General features: G+C 50.2%; 1 protein-coding gene across 1 annotated transcript in view; it reads right to left on the minus strand.

Moving 5' to 3' along the window:
* The window catches only part of LOC139702647 (uncharacterized), an 80,460-nt gene extending 74,887 nt beyond the window's left edge, over positions 1–5,573 (minus strand). Inside the window, exons 1-3 of the mRNA XM_071604176.1 lie at positions 5,393–5,573; positions 4,173–4,532; positions 137–415 (exon numbers count right to left, since the gene is read on the minus strand). Coding sequence (XP_071460277.1) covers positions 137–415; positions 4,173–4,532; positions 5,393–5,456 — 703 coding nt within the window. The 5' untranslated portion in view covers positions 5,457–5,573. The remainder of the gene's footprint in view (positions 1–136; positions 416–4,172; positions 4,533–5,392) is intronic.
* Between the last annotated feature and the right edge of the window lie 17,882 nt (positions 5,574–23,455).

Below are 23,455 nucleotides of genomic sequence, written 5' to 3' on the forward strand. Positions count from 1 at the left end.
CAAATGGCACAGCCCATCCAGGTGCCCAGGAGAGAGGGTCTGTGTACTTGGACCCGAGAGGGACTAAGTGGCCCAGCCTCAGGCCCTGTGTATTTGAGTTCACAGCCAGGGTAATGGAGGAATAGAAGTTACTCACAGGAAATATTCAGGGTGAGTAGGTCACTGTGGTTGGCACTCACTGGGTTCTGGGTTTCACACTCATAGGGTCCTGTGTCATTCCTTGTGACATTGAATAAAGTGAGAGTCCTGTTGTTGTTGGACAGCTTCAGCCTGTCACCATCTGAGATCATCTGATTGTTTATCTTCCACAGGTAGCTCCCATAATTAATCTCAGGTTCACACGTTAATGCTAGAGAGTCCTCACCCTCCATGGGTTGGGAGTTGTTGATTGTGATGTTGGGTTTGGGTAATTTCTCTGTGCAGACAACAAACAGAGGATTGCCCTGTGATCTGCACAAAGTTGTCTTTCCACCTGAGCTGGCCTCTCACCTCCCACCAACCTGAGTCCTGAAGAACCAGGCAGGAGTGGGTACCCTGGGCAGATGTAGGAGGATCTGAGGGATCAGAAGACGTGGGGCCCCCTGGGCTGTGTCTGGTAGAAGCACAGAGTTTCTCACAGGTGCACTTAATTGCAGAGTTTGGTCCTGGACAGACCCAGGACTGGGAGTTAGAAACCCCTTGTCTCTGCTGGTCCTTGCTGGCCCTGGCTGGCCTTGAGACACAGAGTCCCTCCAGCTACATGGACTCCAGGGCTCGGCCCACGTGTGTGTCCTCTGAGCCTTTGGTTCTCAAGGCCATCCTAGACATGGGTCATGGTGGGACACCCCATTGTGCCTAAACCCCAAGAAGACCCCACAGCCTGATGTGAGAATGGGGTTGTGAACAGAAATCCCACACTAGGAGACCAGGGGGCATTCACTTGGGTGGTCAGGCTGGGGCCACAAGGGGGCAGTTCTGCTCAGGTGTTTCCTGGTGACTGACAGGAGCCAGTGACACCTGAAAGGCAAAGCATGAGTCCAAAGAATGCTCTAGGGTGAAGGGGACAGACAAGGTTTAGAGCAGAATCATGTTCCTGTCCTTGGTCTTTACATCCTTCTCCCCCTGCAGAGAGCAGGTGAGGCATGTGGAATTGTCCTGAGAGACCAGTGGATGGTTCCAAACACTTTAGCACTAAGAGGTGGAAGAGGGGACCAGGACCTTGCTGAAAATAGGGCCCTCGTGGGCTTGTGTGTGGCAGACCTGGGGTACAAATGGGGGATGTTAAAGTTTTCCCATATGGGAAAATAGTTTTTAATACCCAGGATCTAAGACTCCTTTCTGAAAGAAATATTTCTCTAAGGAGCACAATGTCTTAGACTGAGCTCTGAAGTCCTGTGGGGTCACATTATGACCCAAGGCAGATGCTAAAGTCAGTTTGAAACCAGCAGCCTCCTGAGTAAGGAGACACCTGTGGGTCCTGGTGGAGGACTGAACTGGTCAGAGGGGACATCTGAGGGTCTCTGTTATGTAAAATGAGGCACAACACCAAATTCAGAGAAGTATTATTGATCATGTTAATCAATCTAGAAGTCTATGTTCCCAATTGCTATGGAGACTCAGGGAAAGTGGGAAGCACCTGACACAGGCCTGTGGAATGCCTTCTTCCTGTTCTTTTCACCCCAGGAAGTGCAGTGAGATCATCAAATTGATCCAAATCAGAGCCTAGAGCCTAATGTAAATGACCGTAGCTAGAGCATCACACCATGTGGGGACAGACCTCCCTTGTGGTGATGGTGTCCTCCTGAGGACACAGGCACATATGGAATAGACAGCCCCTGAGACAGCACCGTTCAGTCCAGCTCCCCCTTGGGGAAGGTCCTTGGAGTCACTGGAGGAGCGTGAGCCCCACTTAGGGACCAGGATGGAGCCACCAGTCATCTGGTGTAAGGAGCCTGGGACCTAGGGGCTTGCCGCCCTTCCTGCCTGTGCCCCCCTCACTGAGTCAGTGCAGAGTAGATGGAGGAGATGCTCAGGCCTGTGTCCTGGCCTATTTCACATGTCATTGTCATGGAAGGAAGGAGCCCTGGAAGGGACACAGTGGGGCCTCCTTCACAGTCAGGGACATTGTCCCTGATGCAGCCTGACAGGGGCACCTGCCTCGACTGTTTCTGTGCCCTTTACTGTGGCCAGGAGGGGCCTGGCCCCAGGTGTTGGCAGGAAGTGGACAGAACAGATGGCCATTAGTGCAGGAGGGAAGGGCATGGCTCATTGTGCAGGGCAGGGCCAGTCCTGCCTGAATGAGAAGGAGGGAGAGGACGGACAGGCAGGAGCAAGACAGCCAGAATCGCCATGGCAGTGAGCAGTGGGGTACAGTGACTTAAAGCCCCAGGTCCAAGAGCCTCATGGCCGCCTCAGAACTGACCCAGGGCCACCCTGAAGACGCTTCAAACCCCGGCCATCCTAAGGGCATCCTGTGATATGGGTCCTGAGTGGCCTCAGGAGAGGTGGTTGGTGGGATGGAGCAAGAGCCTCAGCCTCCAGGAGGGACAGGGAGCAGGTGGGAGAACCCCCTGGGATTGCACATGCAGGTTCCAGGCTCTGAAGGGGTTCAGGGTCATTCATTCATGATCCCTCCCCCCCCCCCCTTATCACAAAACCATTGAGAGTTGGCCACACACTGGGCCCTGTGCTGGTTGCAGGGTCCAGTGGGGAGAGAGAAAGGAAAGTCCTGTTCCTTACGCTCCAGAGGGCTGGGCTGGTGGCGCACACCTGTAATCCCAGTGGCTCAGGAGGCTGAGACAGGAGGATCATGAGTTCAAAGCCAGCCTCAGCAATGGTCAGGCTAAAGCAACTCAGTGAGACCCTATCTCTAAATAAAATACAAAACAGGGCTGGGATGTAGCTCAGTGGTCAAGTGCCCCTGAGTTCAATCCCTGGTACCCCCATTCCCCCACTCTCCCCAGAACAGAAAGAAAGAAACACCTTATGCCACAGAGGGAGTGACACCCAACACACCAGGAAACAGGAGACTTCAAGTTCAGTGAGGGAGAGTGTGGACCAGCTGGGGGAGGGGGAGGCCTGGACATTCTGTTGAGGCAGGTAATTTGGTTCCAGAGTAAAAGTTGATTATCCTCCATTTGCTCTCACTCCCAGACCAGACTGTCCCCTCCAGGCTGCCAGTGCCCTGAGCCAATGACTGGTCTCTGGTCCACAGACGCCTAATAGGTCCTCAACATGCAGAGCACAGGGCTCTGGCTACACAGTCACATGCACCACTCTCCTGCCACGCATGGTCTATGTTCCCCGTGCCTCAGTTTCCCTTTATTGGATACATGGGAAGTGGTGTCTGGTTCACCATGTTGTCTATGAATTAACCTTGAAATCCTCACAGTAACCTGACCTTGGTTTAGAGGAGCTGCCCCCAAAGAAACAGCCCCTACTCTGATCTGCCTCCCAGTGAGAGCGCCCTGGGCTGGTCCCGGGAGGACCAGGAGCTCCAGGAGCATCTCTTTCCTCTGTTCCTCCCCTTGGGGACATGGACCTTCCTGTGGAGCCTCATAGAGGTCCATCAGGGCACCTGACTTGGCCTGAGGCACCTGTCCCTCTGTGCTCGCCACACCTAGTCCCAGGAGAAGGAGATGCCCAGGTGCCCTTGCCCAGATGTGGCTCCTGGGACTGTGCCCTGGCTGGTGACCACCTCCAGGAGCTACCAGATCAGGTAGCCAGTAAATCATTGCTCCCCAGCAGCCCTCAACAGGAAGCCAAACTCCAACCCTGGCCACATGTCCTCAGGGTCACCTGGAGCCAGGAGCCTGGGACAGAGATCTGGGACAGGAGCTCCCTGGGCTGACCTTCCCTGTGAGGACTCCAGGGTCCTCAGGCCAGGCCTGACTCAGTCCTGCAGGGTCTTTCTCAGGGCCATGCTCCTGGGAAGGACACAGGGGCTGGGCTGAGACTGCTCTGCCTGGGCCAAGTCTCCCACCAGACCATCCTTCTCTCTGCCAGTGGATTCAGGCAGAGGACTCGGATCTTCTGAAGTCTGTCTGCACTGTGTGTATCCTGCACTAAATGCTCCAACTCCACTGTGGGGACGTAATGCACAGGAGGAGGTAGGCAGAGTCCAGGTCTCAAGGTCCTGTGTCTGCAATGGAGTTAACCCCTCCAACACCCATAGGCCCTGGAGTGTCACTCACCATGTACGCGGAACTCTCCAGTTGCTAATTGAACTCTAACATTGGCAGTTATAGTTTGCAGGGCGTAGAATCCTGTGTCATTCCGTGTCACATTCTGTATCAGCAAGGATCCATTGGAGTATATTTTCTCTCTGCCACTGAATGCAGGCCCTGGGGTAGACACCTGTGTGGATACCACATATGATATAATTTCGTGTCTGCCATCTGCTGTTTCTCCTTTGAACCAGTTGTAGACTATGATATTCTGTGATGCATTGTGGACAAGGAGAAGAACGTCTGTCCCTTCAGCAGCATCGAAAGGCACTGGTTCAATAGTGAGCTGGGCCGTGGGGTGCGGGTTCCAGAAGGTTAACAGTGAGACTGGGAGGGAAGAGAGAGAAATCCATCAATACTGGGCCCTTCGTATTGGTTGGAAAGATGGGGCCCACGTCCTCAGCAGGAGTCCTCATTCCTCAGCCTTGGGGTGTGTGGTATGCATGTGTGTCCCTGGGTCAAGGCCAGCAGCATGACCTCCATTCCTTCATGACCCCTGTACCTGTCATCCTCTCTTAGGAACACTTTTCCCCATGTGTCTGCAAGGCTGGCCCCTCAGTGCCCTCAGATCCCTGCTCACACCCAGGGCACCTGGGCATCCACCTCCCCTGACCCCCTCCTTACAGACCCCAGGTCTTCCCTGTGGACATTTCCCTGCTCTCTGCCCTCCTAGATCTACACAGCACCTGGCCTCACCTGCAGATCTCCCTCTGGCCTGGCTTCCTGCCCTCTAGAGAGGAAGCTCCAGGAGGCAGAGACTAGTCTGACCCTTGTGGTAGCCCAGGGCCTGGACCAGGCTCAGCCTCCTGTGGATGAGTGAAGCAGGGTCCCCACCCTGAGGGTCCAGGTGTCTGTGTGCCAATGTCTGAGGCTGGTGGCTGCAGACAATGTCCACTGCTCTTTCTATTTGGAGAGTGGCCCTGACAGAGCTGTTAACACTGATTCTCAAAATACAATGGCCCCTGGTGATTAACATAGTAAAGAGAACCCTGAGCTTTCCATCCCCCTTCATCAGCTCCAGGTCACTCAGAGTTTCCTCTTGGTGAGCTTCTGTCTGTCTTCTGTGTTCTGTTCCCATTGGGTTCCCAGTGAAGCCCTGTGTCCCCTGTGAGGGTCGTGTCCTCCAGGGGGCACCAGCAAGACTGTGCTCCACCTCCCGCCCTCCTCAGGGAACTGTCCCCTCTTACCTGCCAGCAGGATCCCCTGCCAGGGGATGCCCCCTCTGCAGGGACAGGCTGAGGGGGGCTGCATGGTCCCTGCTGCTCTGTCCCCTCTGTGGAAGGAGCTTCACTGAGACCCGCTGGGAAGCCCAGGTCCAGGCCACTCAGCCCTGCTGCCTGCTCCTCTCTGAGCTCAGCCTCCTCCCAGGGCAGGAGCACTTTCCTGGGTCACAGGGCTGGGGGCGGGGTCTCTGTGGAGGAACCTCTCTGTCCCCTCCCTCTCAGTCCTGCCTCCTGTCCCTTCTGCTTTCCCTGTTGGGTTTCACTACTGCATGCCACACCCTGAGGAGCAAGGCAGGTGGGGACGCTGTCCCCTGAGAGAAGTGGCTCACCCAGCACTGGCCTCAGCTGTGTCCTGGCCTCAGGGCTCTCAGCACCACACAGGGAACCCCTGGGGTCCCCTCACCCTTGGGCATGTTTCCTTTATGATGAGAGTCCCAGTTTAGCCCTGTGTCTTCCCCAAAGCTCTAGGAAGGTGGCTTTCCTCCCAGCAGGCAGGGGACAGAGAGAGCTCTGGGGTCAGGAAAGGGGCCCTCTGAGTGATGGCTGGTGAGGGGACCTGCTCTCTGTACCTGGTGTCCCCAGCTTGGCCTCTGAGTGGCTATCTCAGGACTTCACACACTTTGTGTCCTGGGAGGGGAGGACTGTGGTAGTGGAGGTAGGTGACCATGGGCTCCTTGTTCCTCAGGGAGAGATTTTAGGGAGACCCTCTCTCTCCAACTTTTGGCAGAGCTGTGGCTCAGGCCTGCCCATACCTTCCTTGGGTGGCCTTGTCCTCTACCTAGTGATTCTCCTGTGGTCACCCTGACTTTCCCCATGGGTGATGCCAGGAGGCAGGGCCTGCTCAGAGACCCCTGGCAGTGCAGGGTCCTCACAGGTCCAGGAAGGAACACTAGTGGGAGCCGAGCAGGTTTGTGGGAGGCACCCTGCAGTCTACTGGCGATGGAAATCAGACCGCATTTGCACCTCCTGACTCAAAGCCTAGTCCAAGTGTCAGAATCAATCAGCCAAGTGTTGACTGTGAGTCCCATGTCGCCCCCTGGTGGTTATGAGGAGATCTGTGGCCAGTGTCAAGGACTCAAGCAGGGATGCTGTCCCAGGATCCAAATGGTGAGAACTGGCCCTAACCCTGGGCACAGGAGGCTCTGACAGGCTGTATGGTGGTTCATGTTCACCTTGGGTCCCAAGGCTGACTGACTGTCCAATTCAGGGTGAATATAGGGAATGACGGGAGCTGTCTTGGGGTCTCCTGTTCCAGAGTAGAGAGAACTGTGCACCCAGGGGATGGGCAGCCTCAAGAAAGACCATCTGTTCTTGAGCCTTCAAAGGAAGGGCCTTGGGAAGAGCTCTTGAAGCTTTAGGGTGGAAGCACTGGCTTTGTGAGCAGGGTCTGCAGGTGGCTGGTTTGTTTCTTGTGTTTAAATACTTGGATCTTAGTCTCAAAGGTCCTGCAGGGTTGTCATGTGAGTATTTTGAAGAGTATCCGGCCAGATGCATGACACAGCCTCTCATCCCAGCTGTTCAGGAGGCTGAGGCAGGAGGAGCACTAGTTTGAGGAAAGCCCATGCAACTTAGTGAGACCTTGTCGCAAGATAAAAAAAATGAAATGTAGTCCAGTGGCAGAGTGCCCTGGGGCCAATCCCTAGTTCCTCACGCCTGTCCCCTACCTTACATACACACAGACACACACACACACACATACACTATCTGAGCAGAATGGGTGTATTTTACACGTCTTTCCTAGAGACTTTTCATTGTGTAATGTTTACAACAAAAATGTGCTATATGAACCCTTTTAACTGTTCAAATACATGCCATGATTCCAGTCAAATATACAGTGACCACTACTATTTCCAGAATCTTTTTATCGCCTGCACTAAAACTCAAAGCATTATGCAATCACATCTCAGGACCCCCAAGCCCCAGGTAAACTTGAATCTATTTCCTGTCTCTATGAATTTGCCTATTCCAGATATTTCATATGAATGAAATTAAACAACCACGTACCATTTTGCTTCTTGTATAATCATGTTTTCAGGTTTACTCAGGTTGTGGTGTGCATCAGAAGTTTATTTTTTTTTTGTGGCTGATTAATACTCCAACATATTTATTTGTAAGCCATGTTTATTTATGTATTCCTCTGTTGATGGACACTTGGGTGGTTTCCACACTCTGTCTACGGTTAAAAATGGTGTGGCGAGCCTTAGCCTGTGAGGAACTATTGGAGTCCCTGTTTCCATCCTCTGGGCCCATCCCCAGCTGTGGGAGTGCTGGGTAGATGAGCTTCTGCCTGGCTCTGTTAGAAGTGCTGAAGTCCTCAGGGCTCAGAGTCCCTCAGGAATGTAGGATAGTGTGGAGTGAGGTGTCATTGTGATTTTGAATGTTTCCATAGTGACTGATGACACTGAGCATCTTGTCATGTACTTGTTGGCCACTGCAACATCTCCGGAGATGTGGCTATCCAAACCTTTGCCCTCCCCCTTCTCTTTCACTGCTGGGGATTGATCTGAGGGGTGCTGTACCTCTGAGCTACACCCCAAGCCTTTACATATATTTATATATTTTTGTTTTGGGACAGTTCCCCTGGCTGGCTTCAAACTTGCCAATCTCAAGTCTTAGATGCCTGGGGTTACAGACACCCAGGACTGTGCTGGGCTCCTTGGCCTCTTTTAAACATAGGTTATTCTTTGGTTGCACATTTGTACCTGTTCTTTATTCATCCTAGCATGAAACCCATATCCCATGTATGATTTGCAAATATTTTCTTCCATTCTGTCACTTCAGTTTTGTTTTTTTAACTCATCCACTCATTATTTTATTAGTGATTTTGTTAAAAGCCTATGGAGGCCCCCTCGGCTGGCCGCCATCTTGTTGTTGATCCTTACCCAGTGGGCAGCGCCAGGAGCTGGACCGAGCGGCCGCTGCGGGGCCGCTGCTGCGGGGCTCAGCCACCTGCGCTGCCTTTCTGGGGCGGGCTGAAACCTGGAGGCCCGGGGGGCCCAGCTCCCGTGGGGAGCCTTGGGCGCCCGCTGTCCCGGCCGGGCCGTGTAATAGAATTTATTTGAGAAGAAGAGAGATTGACTCCCACAGGGTGAGAGGGCACCCAATAGGAGTAACCCATAAATGAGTTTTGATGGTGGCACATATTCACTTCAGTGCTGGATCTCCATTAGTGACTGTGTTTTGTGTAGATGGACACAACACAATGCCTTTATTTTTATGTGGTGCTGAGGATTGAACCTGGGACCCGCCCGTGCTAGTATGGAAAAGTGGAGTGTTGTCTCTGAAAGGTTTGGGGTTCCCACATCATTTTGCAGGGGCAGTAAACGGAGCAAATGATCTTATAAGAGCATACAACAAGCACTAAGCAGCCGAATTACGGCTCCCGGAACTGAGCCCGCGGGGACTGCTTCTTGGAGCTTACATTTATAGGAGCTTACACCGAGCACGGAGCGGCCGAGTTCCGGCTCCCGGAACTTCCCTGGCCCGGGGCTAGGAGCCCGCGGAAACTGCTTCTCGGTCTGGGTCCTGCTGAGGGCCGGTCAGGACTCACCCCGTGCTTTGGTTGCCCGGCAAGGGGAACGAAATGCTGCCATTCGCATAGGATACCAACATGGCAGAGATCTGATGTCTGCAGAAAGCGGCGGAGGAGGGAACTTCAGCAATACCAGCGGTGACATAAGCAGTTGGTCTCCTGGTAGGGGGGGTGAGGCACAGTCACCCGAGTCTCCTCAATTTGTCGTCGAGCCAGAGGGAAGGAGCCGGGCCGCCGCCAGCGCCCGGAGCAGGCCCAGCGGCTCGCCAGCGTGGTGACCGCGTGACCCCAATTGGAGAGGGGGCGGAGCGGAGCCGCCACCCGCAACCCGCAAGGTGGGCAGACCCGCGACCCAGTGGTACATGGGCGTGGTAGGAGGGGCAGGGCAGAGCTGCGGTTCGCGCTGTGACGAATGAGCATGCAAGGTAAACAGACCTGTGACAGCCTGGCGGGTCAGGCCCAGTGGCCTGCCAGTGTGGTACACACGTCACCCCAACTGGAGTAGGGGCAGAGCAGATCCTTCTCCCACGCCCGGATCAGGCCCTGCCGGTGTGGTGGTCACGTGACCCCAATCTGAGTGGGGGCGGAGCGGAACCGCCACCCGTGCCCGCAGGGTGAGCAGACCAGTGATCAACCTGCAGATCAGGCCCAGGGGTCCGCAGGCGTGGTAGGAGGGGCAGGGCAGATCCGCCGCCCGCGCCTCCAAGGTAGGCAGACCTACAACAGACCGGCAGATCAGGCCCAGGAGCCTGCCGGCGTGGTACAAACACCACCCTAATTGGAGTAGTGGCAGAGCAGAGTCGCCGCCCGTGCCAGGAACAGGCCCAGTGTCCTGCAGGCGGGGTAGTCACGACACCCCAATTGGAGTAGGGGCAGAGCAGAGCCTCCACCCGTGCCCGAAAGGTGGGCAGATCTGCGACCGACCAGCGGGACAGGCCCAGTGGCCTGCCGGTACGACAGACACGTCACCCCATTTGCAGTAGGGGCAGAGTAGAGCCGCCGCCCACGCCTGCAGGGTAGGCAAACCTGCAACCGACCGGCGGATCAGGCCCAGTGGCCTGCCGGAGTGGTACACTCGTCACCCCAATTGGAGTAGGGGCAGAACAGAGCCGCCGCCAGCTCCCAGAACAGGCCCAGGGACCTGCCGGCGTGGTAGCCACGACACCCCAATTGGAATAAGGAGAGAGCAGAGCCGCCGCCTGCACCTGCAGGAAAGATACGCAAGCAGTATGAAAAGACAAGGAAAGAAAGGACCACAAGCAATGCAGGTCAACGCAACTTTAGAAGAGGTAACAGCTGCAGCAGATGGAATGTCAGATAAAGAATTCAGGATATACATGCTTCAGATGATCTGGAGTATCAAGGAAGACATTAAACAGCAAAATCAGACAATGAAAGATCACTTCGACAACGAATTATGCAAACAAATCCAGGAAGCAAAGGATCAACTATACAGGGAGATAGAGGTTATAAAAAACAAACAAACAGAAATCCTAGAAATGCAGGAAGCAATAAACCAACTTAAAAACTCAATGGAGAATACTACCAGCAGAGTAGAACACTTAGAAGATAGAACATCAGACAATGAAGACAAAGTATTTCAACTGGAAAAGAACATAGACAGCTCAGCAAGACTGTTGAGAAACCATGAGCAGAACATCCAAGAAATATGGGATAACATTAAGAGACCAAACTTAAGAGTCATTGGGATACAGGAAGGTACAGAGCTCCAAACCAAAGGAATGAGAAGTCTATTCAATGAAATAATACAAGAAAACTTCCCAGACTTGAAGAATGAGACAGAATCCCAAATCCTAGAAGCCTACAGGATGCCGAATGTGCAAAATCATAAGAGATCCACACCTAGACACATTATAATGAAGATGCCCAACATACAGAATAAGGAGAGAATTTTAAAAGCTACAAGAGAAAGGAAGCAGATTACATTTAGGGGTAAGCCAATCAGGATAACAGCTGATCTGTCAACACAGACTCTGAAAGCTAGAAGATCCTGGAATAACATATTTCAAACACTGAAAGAAAATGGGTTCCAACCAAGAATTGTGTATCCAGCGAAATTAAGCTTCAGGATGGAGGATGAAATTAAAACCTTCCACGATAAACAAAAGTTTAAAGAATTCGCAGCTAGAAAACCATCTCTTCAAAACATCCTCGCCAAAGCATTACAGGAAGAGGAAATGGAAAATAACAATGAAAACCAACAGTGGGAGGTAGGACAGTAAAGGGGGGGGGAATAATCAAAGAGGAAAACAAACCATGTTTAGTAACAGAAATAAACAAATATGGCTGGAAGAACAACCCATATCTCAATAATAACCCTAAATGTTAATGGCTTAAACTCACCAATTAAGAGACACAGGCTAGTAGAATGGATCACAAAACAAGACCCAACAATATGCTGCCTACAGGAGACGCATTTGATAGGAAAGGACATACATAGGCTGAAGGTGAAAGGTTGGGAAAAATCATATCACTCATATGGACTTCGGAAACAAGCAGGAGTGTCCATACTCATATCAAATAAAATAGATTTCAAGCCAAAGTTAATCAAAAGAGATAAAGAGGGACACTACATACTGCTTAAGGGAGCCATACACCAACAAGACATAACAATCATAAATATTTATGCCCCAAACAATGGTGCAGCTATGTTCGTCAAACAAACTCTTCTCAAGTTCAAGAGTCTAATAGACCACCATACCATAATCATGGGAGACTTCAACACACCTCTCTCGCCACTGGACAGATCTTCCAAACAAAAGTTGAATAAGGAAACTATAGAACTCAATAACACTATTAATAACCTAGACCTAATTGACATATATAGAATATACCACCCAACATCAAGCAGTTACACTTTTTTCTCAGCAGCACATGGATCCTTCTCAAAAATAGATCATATATTATGTCACAGGGCAACTCTTAGACAATATAAAGGAGTAGAGATAATACCATGCATCTTATCTGATCATAATGGAATGAAACTGAAAATCAACGATAAAAGAAGGAAGGAAAAAGCATACATCACTTGGAGAATGAACAATAGGTTACTGAATGATCAATGGGTTATAGAAGACATCAAGAAGGAAATCAAAAAATTCTTAGAGATAAATGAAAACACAGACACAACATATCGGAATCTATGGGACACATTGAAAGCAGTTCTAAGAGGAAAATTCATTGCTTGGAGTTCATTCCTTAAAAAAAGAAAAAAACAACAAATAAATGATCTCATACTTCATCTCAAAATCCTTGAAAAAGAAGAGCAAAACAACAGCAAAAGAAGTAGAAGGCAAGAAATAATTAAAATCAGAGCTGAAATTAATGAAATCGAAACAAAAGAAACAATTGAAAAAATTGACAAAACTAAAAGTTGGTTCTTTGAAAAAATAAACAAAATCGACAGACCCTTAGCGATGCTAGCGAAGAGAAGAAGAGAGAGAACTCAAATTACTAGCATACGGGATGAAAAAGGCAATATCACAACAGACACTTCAGAAATACAGAAGATAATCAAAAACTATTTTGAATCCTTATACTCCAATAAATTAGAAGATAGTGAAGGCATAGATAAATTTCTTAAGTCATATGATCTGCCCAGATTGAGTCAGGAGGATATAGAAAACCTAAACAGACCAATATCAATTGAGGAAATAGAAGAAACCATAAAAAGACTACCAACTAAGAAAAGCCCAGGTCCAGATGGGTATACAGCAGAATTTTACAAAACCTTTAAAGAAGAACTAATACCAATACTTTTCAAGCTACTTCAGGAAATAGAAAAGGAGGGAGAACTTCCAAATTCATTCTATGAGGCCAACATCACCCTGATACCTAAACCAGACAAAGACACTTCAAAGAAAGAAAACTACAGACCAATATCTCTAATGAACCTAGATGCAAAAATCCTCAATAAAATTCTGGCGAATCGGATACAAAAACATATCAAAAAAATTGTACACCATGATCAAGTAGGATTCATCCCTGGGATGCAAGGCTGGTTCAATATACGGAAATCAATAAATGTTATTCACCACATCAATAGACTTAAAAATAAGAACCATATGATCATCTCGATAGATGCGGAAAAAGCATTTGACAAAGTACAGCATCCCTTTATGTTCAAAACTCTAGAAAAACTAGGGATAACATGAACATACCTCAATATTGTAAAAGCAATCTATGCTAAGCCTCAGGCTAGCATCATTCTGAATGGAGAAAAACTGAAGGCATTCCCTCTAAAATCTGGAACTAGACAGGGATGCCCTCTCTCTCCACTTCTGTTCAACATAGTTCTCGAAACACTGGCCAGAGCAATTAGACAGACAAAAGAAATTAAAGGCATAAAAATAGGAAAAGAAGAACTTAAATTATCACTATTTGCAGATGATATGATTCTATACCTAGCAGACCCAAAAGGCTCTACAAAGAAACTATTAGAGCTAATAAATGAATTCAGCAAAGTGGCAGGATATAAAATCAACACGCATAAATCAAAGGCATTCCTGTATATCAGCGACAAATCCTCTGAAATGGAAATGAGGACAACCACTTCATTCACAATATCTTCAAAAAAAATAAAATACTTGGGAATCAACCTAACAAAAGAGGTGAAAGACTTATACAATGAAAACTACAGAACCCTAAAGAGAGAAATAGAAGAAGATCTTAGAAGATGGAAAAATATACCCTGTTCATGGATAGGCAGAACTAACATCATCAAAATGGCGATATTACCAAAAGTTCTCTATAGGTTTAATGCAATGCCAATCAAAATCCCAACGGCATTTCTTGTAGAAATAGAGAAAGCAATCATGAAATTCATATGGAAAAATAAAAGACCCAGAATAGCAAAAACAATGCTAAGCAGGAAGTGTGAATCAGGCGGTATAGCGATACCAGACTTCAAACTATACTACAGAGCAATAGTAACAAAAACAGCATGGTACTGGTACCAAAACAGGCGGGTGGACCAATGGTACAGAATAGAGGACACAGAAACCAATCCACAAAACTACAACTATCTTATATTTGATAAAGGGGCTAAAAGCATGCAATGGAGGAAGGATAGCATCTTCAACAAATGGTGCTGGGAAAACTGGAAATCTATATGCAACAAAATGAAACTGAATCCCTTTCTCTCGCCATGCACAAAAGTGAATTCAAAATGGATCAAGGAGCTTGATATCAAATCAGAGACGCGCCGTCTGATAGAAGAAAAAGTTGGCTACGATCTACAGTCGGTGGGGTCGGGCTCCAAATTCCTCAATAGGACACCCATAGCACAAAAGTTAATAACTGGAATCAACAAATGGGACTTACTCAAACTAAAAAGTTTTTTCTCAGCAAAAGAAACAATAAGAGAGGTAAATAGGGAGCCTACACCCTGGGAACAAATCTTTACTCCTCACACTTCAGATAGAGCCCTAATATCCAGAGTATACAAAGAACTCAAAAAATTAGACAATAAGAAAACAAACAACCCAATCAACAAATGGGCCAAGGACCTGAACAGACACTTCTCAGAGGAGGACATACAGTCAATCAACAAGTACATGAAAAAATGCTCAACATCTCTAGCTGTCAGAGAAATGCAAATCAAAACCACCCTAAGATACCATCTCACTCCAGTAAGATTGGCAGCCATTAGGAAGTCAAACAACAACAAGTGCTGGCGAGGATGTGGGGAAAAGGGTACACTTGTACATTGCTGGTGGGACTGCAGATTGGTGCAGCCAATTTGGAAAGCAGTATGGAGATTTCTTGGAAAGCTGGGAATGGAGCCACCATTTGACCCAGCTATTCCCCTTCTTGGTCTATTCCCTAAAGACCTAAAAAGAGCATGCTACAGGGACACTGCTACATCGATGTTCATAGCAGCACAGTTCACAATAGCAAGACTGTGGAACCAACCTAGATGCCCTTCAATAGACGAATGGATTAAAAAAATGTGGCATTTATACACAATGGAGTATTACTCTGCATTAAAAAATGACAAAATCATAGAATTTACAGGGAAATGGATGGCATTAGAGCAGATTATGCTAAGTGAAGCTAGCCAATCCCTAAAAAACAAATGCCAAATGTCTTCTTTGATATAAGGAGAGTAACTAAGAACAGTGTAGGGACGAAGAGCAGGAGAAGAAGATTAACATTTAACAGGGATGAGAGGTGGGAGGGAAAGGGAGAGAGAAGGAAAATTGCATGGTAATGGAAGGAGACCCTCAGGGTTATACAGTGGAGGAGGTAGAGAGAGAGGAGGGGAGGGGAGGGGAGAGGTGGGGAGGGGGGAGGGTGGAGGATGGGAAAGGCAGCGGAGCACAACAGACACTAGTATGGCAATTTGTAAATCAATGGATGTGTAACTGATGTGATTCTGCAATCTGTGTATGGGGTGAAGGTGGGAGTTCATAACCCACGTGAATCAAAGTGTGGAATATGATATGTCAAGAAATTTGTAATGTTTTGAACAACCCACAATAAAAAATTAAAAAAAAAAAAAAGCCTATGGATCGGGCTGGGGATGTGGCTCAAGCGGTAGCGCGCTCGCCTGGCATGCGTGCGGCCCGGGTTTGATCCTCAGCACCACATACACACAAAGATGTTGTGTCCGCCGAAAACTAAAAAATAAATATTAAATTCTCTCTCTCTCTCTCTCTCTCTCTCTCTCTCTTTAAAAAAAAAGCCTATGGATCAATATTCATTTACAAAAACCTGTTCAGTCTTTTATGGTAAATACTTTTAGGTTTAAAAAAATAAATTCATTATCACATTTGAACGTCTTTACAAGTGAGGATCCATTGTCCCACTGCCTCCCGCTTCCTGGGAGGTGGTATTGCGGTGGGTCTGTTCGGGATTCTTCTCCCCCTTCTCGGCCTCTCCCTCTCTCTCTTTCCAGAAGCAGAGGATTTTGTGTCCTGGGCATTTTTCTTTCTCTCCCAACAGCTCAGAGGAATGGGGCAGCTTATCTTCCTGCAGTTGTTCTTCTCTGTGCAGAGTTTCTGCTAAACCTGCTCTTCTTGGAGTTGCTGCTACTCTGTCCCTCGAGCACATGGACAAGCTGGTCACGGTCATAAAGCAGTTGTGTTGGTAGAGTTTGTGCAAAACCTTTAGAGTTCTGCACTAAGCCTGAGAGGAGCTCCAGCCACTTCTTTACCTTCAAAGACAGATTCTGATCCCATTTTGCTACAAAATCATGATGAGGATCGCCCTGTCCAAACATGAAAGAGGACATTCTGATCCACTCATGGCATTCTTGGAATGGGGACAATGTCAGAGTTAGTTTTCCTATGCCATCAGTTTTGCTCCATGGAAGTCCTTCCTCATGTCTTTTGCTGGCACCCATCTGAGGATACCCAGCTAAATCTCCTCTATGACACAGTGAGGCAGCTGCTCCCACAGCTGGATGTGGCCCAAGGAGCTCACTGGGACCAGGCAGTGCCCAACAGACCTGACCATAGGTGGCTGCTTTCCAATGGGGGTTCAGCTTCCAGAAGTTCCCAGTACCTGTGACCAGAGTCAGAGGCAAAGAAGGCAGGACTCCAGGGAGATCTGGAATTATAGAAAAAAAAAAAAAAAGAGTCTGAGACTTTTCATGTCTAACTCCTCAGCCACCAGCCAGGGCTCCTGTGGACATGGGATATCCCAGGCTCAAGGATAGCACTGGGAAGTGCCCAGCTGCGTGGGTGGCACTGTTGGCCCTGGAGGATGTTAGGAGCTGCTTTTAGTAATGTAACAGATTCAAGGAAGAGAAATATTATAATTTCCACCAGAACACAATTCTGGAGATGGTACATGAGCAGAAGGGCCTCCTTTTCAACACCTAAAAAATGAGCAGAACACACTTGTATGGAAAATAGTACCAGTAATTGTGATGCGTGTTCTGTTCTTCTAGAAGCCTGTGAATGTCACATTTTGCAATTTCTCTCTTGAGGAGCTGGGAGAGCTGTCCCCACAATGTGGACTTAAGTGGACTGTGCTGTCCATGTAACTGCCACACATTCGTGAGGCTCACCCTCTCTGCACAGCAATGAGGTGCTCTGTGTCTCTGTCCACTGTCACCCCTGCACACAGCGGGAGGGGGCTCATGCTCCTCCTAAGTGCTGGAAAGTGTCTTGGTTCCTCTTCATCCCACCATTCAGAATGGTCCAAATTCTGCTGGTCACAGTGTTGGGACCCCAGGTGGAGGTCTGTTCAGGGTGATGTGAAGGAAACCGTCTCTGAGAACATGTCCCTCCAGATCACCTGCAGAGGGCATTTTGGACCTGTGATGATGTCAAGATAAGTGAGAGAAGCAGAGGTCAGGGATAAGGACACTGAATCCAAGAGTGGACAACAGAATTGCCCAGAGACTGAAAGGTTGTGGGTAAACAGTGAGGACCCTAAAAGCTCCCTCTCACCTGTCCCCTGAAGAATAATCAGCGAAGGCCCCTGTGGCTCTGAATGGGCAGCAGAGTGCTGCAGGCCCAGGGGCTGGTGAGACCCCAGCTCTGTCCAGCCACTTGATCTGTGTGGGGTTGAGTCAACTTAATGAGTGATCCACAGTCTACAACTTTGAACATGAAGAGAAATTCCTGTGCTGTCCTTTCCTCTTACTAAGACCTTTCTTCCTAACTTAGAACGGACTTTGCCGTCTTTGCTTAGAAGCCTCCTGAGGTGGTGAGAGTGGCCCAGGGACTGTCCAGTGTGCTGGATGTGAGCTCAGATCACAGGCTTCCTCTTCCCAGTGTGACAGAGCTCCCTGAATCCATGATGTCATGGACCCAGCATGTGTCACTGATGTGTGGCTACAGACCCTTGAAAGCCCACAGTGCTGTGGAGGTTCAGGATGCCATGCGGCCATCATCTTGAAACATGTCTTCTCCAGGGACAAGTGATTGACTTGTGACCAGAACCAGTCAGTCTCTGCCCTTTTACACTCAGTTCTTCTACCAAAATGGGGTGGATTTCATCTGTGAAGTTGTTTACTGCAGGTTTATGTAGACCAGTGAGTCTCAGCCAGGGGCCATGTTGCCATCCAGGGGACATCTGGCAGCGTCTGGAGACACTTCTGATTGTCAGAGCTGGGGGGAGGGGATCCTACTGGACTTAGTAGGTGGAATCCCAGATGGTGCTCAACACCCCACAGCACACAGCCCCCCAAGGATGACCAGCCCCAGTGTCAGTGGAGAGGAGAGGAGAGGGGAGCCCTGCTCTTCACCCTTTCCTGAGCTCCCCAGAGCCTCCCCTCACCCTGCTCCTTCCCACCCCTCCTCACCCTTCCACAACTTCCTCCTTCTCCCTTTGAATCTTCAGTTCCATCCTCCAAAGGTGCCCTTTGCCCAAGGTGCCTCACCTGCCCTCTATGGGACTCTCAGCATGTCCACTAGAGGGCGTGTGCTCTCTTCCCCAAGTTCAGGGGAGCCTCCCACTCCTCTGAGACCTGTGAAGCTGCTTTTTCTGCCCTATCCCCAAGTCCTGAGCTGAGCTGCAGATTTGCCCAGGAGGAAGCCCCTGGGAAGGCACCAGGGACTCCAGGGAAGAACCTGTCATAGGAGGCGTGGGCACATGGAACCAACTCCAGAGCCCTGGTCAGTGGGGAGGGAGTAAGTCCAAGACTCAGTGGCTGGACACTCAAGGCCCTGATGCCCCTGCCTTATGGCCACTGGAGGAAATGGCTGTGAGTCTGTGTCCCTAAAGGCTGTGTCACCTGGGATTTGTGTAAATAGGTGTCAGCAGGGCTGCTGTGGAATTCCAAACTGGACCTTCTACAATGGGAGATGGGTCCTCCCAGGTATCCTCACATGGAAGAATCAGGAGGGAATGGGGTTTCCCACCACCCCTTGCAGGGCTGAGGAGGATCTGGAACCTTCCCCTAGAGTCAGACAGCTGACTGCACAGGGTCATCGTGCTGGTCACTGGCTGTGTGTGCTCCTGATGTGTCCTGGTGCTGTCCAAATCCTGCAGGTACCCTGAGAAGGGAGAGAGAGACAGAGACAGAAAGCACCAGAATAGTCGTGCAACCTCAGGCTAAGGGATTTTGAGAGTCATTTAACAAATATTTATTTAAATTCAAGGATCCAAACAGTAGGACCTATACTGATAATAAATGTTGTGGATTGGCCTCTCTTCTTCACAGTTCATTTTCTGTTTGGAACATTGTTCATGTCGATGACACACCCATGCTCATGGGAGTGATGGCGGGGGGAAGCATTTTTGACAACAAACTTGCCATTAGGAGATGGGGAGTTCCATTGCCAGGGGGTCACAGACACAGGGCCTGGGTGGGGACTTTAGTGAACGATTTCTTTAGACTCAGACAGTCTGAGTGCTAGGGGCTCATAAATCCTGTGTGGTCTGTTTTCTTCCTCTCTCTCTGTTTCTTCTTCCTTTTTATGTTGTACTAGGACTGAAGCCCTGGGTGCTTTACCACCAAACTACATCCCCAGCCTTTTTTTTTTTTTCTTTTGAAACAGGGTCTTCCTAAGTTGCTGAGGCTGGCCTTGAACTTGTGACCTTCTGCCTCAGCCTCCTGAGTCATTGGGATTCCAGGAACCTGCCACTGGGCCCAGTAAGGGGGGCCTGCTTTTCTAGTGCATGTGCTATTGTTACCTGAAAGTCACCAAATGTTCTGGGGTCTGTAACTCTAGAGAAAAGTTACTAATTAGCCACTGTCGTTTTTCAGGAATAGCTGACCTCATTGTTTAATATAACAGAACAACAGCTGGGCACAGTGGTGCATACCTGTAATCCCAGAAACTCTGGAGGCTGAGGCAGGAGGAGCCTAGGTTTGAACAATTTAGCAAGCCTCCAAAACATAGTAAGATCCTGTCTCAAAATAAAAAGGGCTGAGGATGTGATTCAGCAGTTTTGCACCCCTGGGTTGGATCCTGAAAACACCCCTCAAAAATAGCAGAACAAGGGAGAAGAGCAAAAGCCAAAAACAATTTTAAAAAGAACCTCAACTTTTGTTGGAGAACACTTTTAACCCCAGGGTAGTTTGGTCATCCTTGTCCTCTAGAGAGGAGCTACTGGGAGGCTAACAGTGTATTGCTCCAGGGTGTGACTCCAAAATTAGTGCTGTTTAAAGTCAACTAAAAGGAAGTGAAGCTAGAGAGTACATTTAGGGTCTCCCTCAAATACAAGGGGAGGGTGCCTTTGTGGGAAGGAAAGTGAGGTCTTCAGGAGGAGGTGTGGGCGCTCAGCCTTGGAAAGTTCCAGTGACAGAGCAGCAGGTGCTAAGGGTTTGCTCTCCTCTGTGTGTTTATGGCTCCTGACGTGGGTCAGGGGGAAAAGGATGGATCTGTGAGGAACATGTGACATCCCGGTGCCCTGGCATCCTCTGGAGACTGCACAGGCCCCAAGGAGGCCAAATGTGCTGGGATTTGTAGAATTAAACCTAGTGATTTGCACTGAAGGGACAATCTGAGGCTTCTGTCCTGCTGGCTGGCAAGGTTAGAACCTTGGGCTGCATGTGGCCCTCAGTGTGACTCCACCTGTTGGGGCCAAATCCCCTTTAGGTCAGGTCCTAAAGCAGTGTGTGGCAGACCCCATGGTCAGGGGTCCTCTGTTGGGGGGTCTCCCTGAGTGGAATCTGTCCATCCCCCCAGGTCACCTCCGTGTCTGGAGCTCTGCTGTCCTCCCAGCAGGAAGCTAGATGCCTGGCCACAGGTGGTTCCCCTCAGCACCCCCAGTTCTCCATATCCCAACAGTAGCCACCATCTGCATTCCCTGGATGGTCCAGCAGACATGACCCTGCCTGTGGCCAGGCCCAGATCTCCCCCAAGTGTCCTGTGAGTCTGTCAGAGAAGGCTCTGGAAGGCCTGTGAGACAGGAGGAAGGGGGAGATGGGACCTCCTTGCTTCTGAGGTGACTGTGATGTGTGACATTCATCCAGTGATTGAGACTAGGAGGAAGAGGGGTCAGAGCAGGGCAAAGACCCACTTTCTTTATGGGCAGAAAGACCCTTTCTGTGCATGCAGAACTGAGGCCTGAGGGGCCTGCGTCCTGAAGGTCAGGCAGGAAGTGTACCATCGGGGCCTGGTGTCCCCAGGAACAGAGCATCGGCCTCCCCAGACACAGACTCCAGGATGCGCTGACACAGGAGGGCCTGGCCCAGGTCTTGCTGCAGGATGACCAGGCCTGACTCTCTGCAGAAGGACCCATGTAGCACTTAGGGAACCCAGGATTGGCACTTCCTGTCTCACATAAAGGAGCTGGAGCCCTGTCCCTCCTCTTCAGTCCTGGACACCAGAGATGTTCGTGACGTGACTCTGAGACACATGCACCAGAGACTCAGCCTCTCCACACACCTCACAGGGGCACAGCCACACCAGGTTTGTCTAGAGGCACCTGGAGAAGGACCCAGGGAGTGGGCTGGGCAGGGAAGGGCAGGAAGGCACAGGCACTGTCCACAGAGCCAGGCTGGGCAGAGGCAACCCCTCTTGGACAATGACCTCTGGACTTGTCCTTGGAAGGCAAGCAGCAGGGCCCAGGGCTTCTGTGTGTCCACTTCTCTCCAAGCTCTCTGTCTCAGGGCCTTCTCTGGTGATGTGGTCAGTCCTGGGTGCTGGGGGAGGGGGAAACTGAGGGACATAGTGAGCGCTCAGCTGGAGGGGCTGCCTGCTCATTCACCAGTCACCCACCTGGTGGGAACACTGGGATGCCTCTGTCCTAAGGGTCCCTTATCGTGTCACTAATTGCTTTTATTTATTCCCTTCAATTTCCACCAGAGCTGAGGACTGAACTCAGGGCATTGGGCATGGTAAACAAGAGCTTTGTCACCGTCCCCTGAGAGAGCGGTCTCACCCCACCACTGGCTTCAGGTTTCTTGGTCTTAGGGCTATCAGCACCACACAGGGAACCCCTGAGGTGCCACAAAACTGGGCATATTCCCTTTTATGATGGAGAATCCCAGGTTGGCCCTGCATCTTCCCTATGTTCTCAAAGCTCTGGGAAGGAGGCTTTTCTACCAACAGGAAGGGGACACCTTGGATCTGGAGGGTAGAATTGGATATGGGATCTGAGCTAGGCTGGAGACATGTCTCCAGCCTAGCTCAGATCCCATATCCATGTGTCTCAGAGGGAACTTCAGGCCTGGGTGTGCAAGGGCAGGTGACCTGGGTCCTAGGAAGAGGTTTGGCAATGGGAGGCAGTGACCCTGGGCTCTGCTGCTCTTGGGGAAAGAGTTCGGGGAGAACTTTCTCTCCATTTGTTGGTGGAGCTATGGCTCAGGCTTGCACATGTCCTCTGTGGGTGGCCTCTGTCCTCTGCCTGGATGGTTCTCTTGTGGTCACCCTGCTTTTCCCCATGAGTGATGGAGGTAGGAGGGGACTACAAGGGACCCATGGCCAAGCAGGGTTCTCCCAGGCACAGAGGCTCAGGGCTCCCCACATGGGACTCTCCAGGCTCCATGGTGATGGGACAGAGGGTCTCCTCCCTGATCAGGATGTGCACTACAGCCTGTCTCCATCAGGGACAGCAGGCATGTCAGGTGGAGCCCACAGGGCCATTGGTGCCCAGGTGAAAATCAGGGGACATCTCCACCTCCATCTCCAGCCAAGGCCACACTCCTGTCTCAAAGAATCCCAAGGCTGAATGTGACTGTGAGGCCCATTGTTGCCCCTGAAGGTCATGAGGAGACCCATGGCCATTGTCAGGGACTGTAGCAGGGATGCTGCCTAGGGTCCAAATGGTGACAGTTGGCCCTGACACTGGGCACAGGTGGCTCTGACCTACAGGCTATAGGAGAGGTCCTGTTCACCTTGGGTCCACAGGGTGCCTGACACCCAGTGCAGGGTGAGTCTAGGGAGAGGACAGAGGTTGTCCTGGGGACTCCTGCTCAGAGTCGGGAGAACTTTGCCAACAAGGATGGGCAGCCTCAGGAGGAGCCAACTGTCCTAAGGTTTCAAAAGAAGGACATGGAGGTGTCTCTTGAAGAAGATCACAACCAGGATGGTGCACTGTTAGGAATCCATGGGACGCTCTTGCCTTCAGACTTTTGGTTGGAGTTGTTCTCTATTTATTTTCCCTGAGAGTCGAAGGCATGTGGGAGGCTTTTCCTGTCTGGCTGGTCCCACAAATGTCCAACCTGAGAGAGGGACTCCTACAGACCCCGTGATGAGCACCCAAGGCTGGCAGTGCGCAGGGAGGGGCTGGGAGGGTCTAGGAGGGCTGTCCCCTCTCTGTGCAGGTCAGGGAGGTGGAGGGGAGCAGGAGGCTGAGGAGTGTGGCTGAGGTGGGGCACAGGCAGGTTTGGGTTCCCTGGGGGGGTGGAGGGGACCCCGGCCACAATGCAAAAGCAGCACCTGCTGTCACAGGAGAGAGCAGCAAGTAGATTGCTATTCTGGCTGCAGCTGGCCTGGGAATGACCTCTGGGACATATGGTGAGGCCAGCTGTATTGTATGTGTCTGTTCCTTTCACAGGTATGAGGAGGGATGGGACCAAGTGTTTCCTTGACAGTCAAATTTCCTAGTGGCTGCTACTGCCCCAGCGC

Source organism: Marmota flaviventris, chromosome 18 (genome assembly GCF_047511675.1).
Source record: "Marmota flaviventris isolate mMarFla1 chromosome 18, mMarFla1.hap1, whole genome shotgun sequence".
Lineage (NCBI taxonomy): Eukaryota > Metazoa > Chordata > Mammalia > Rodentia > Sciuridae > Marmota > Marmota flaviventris.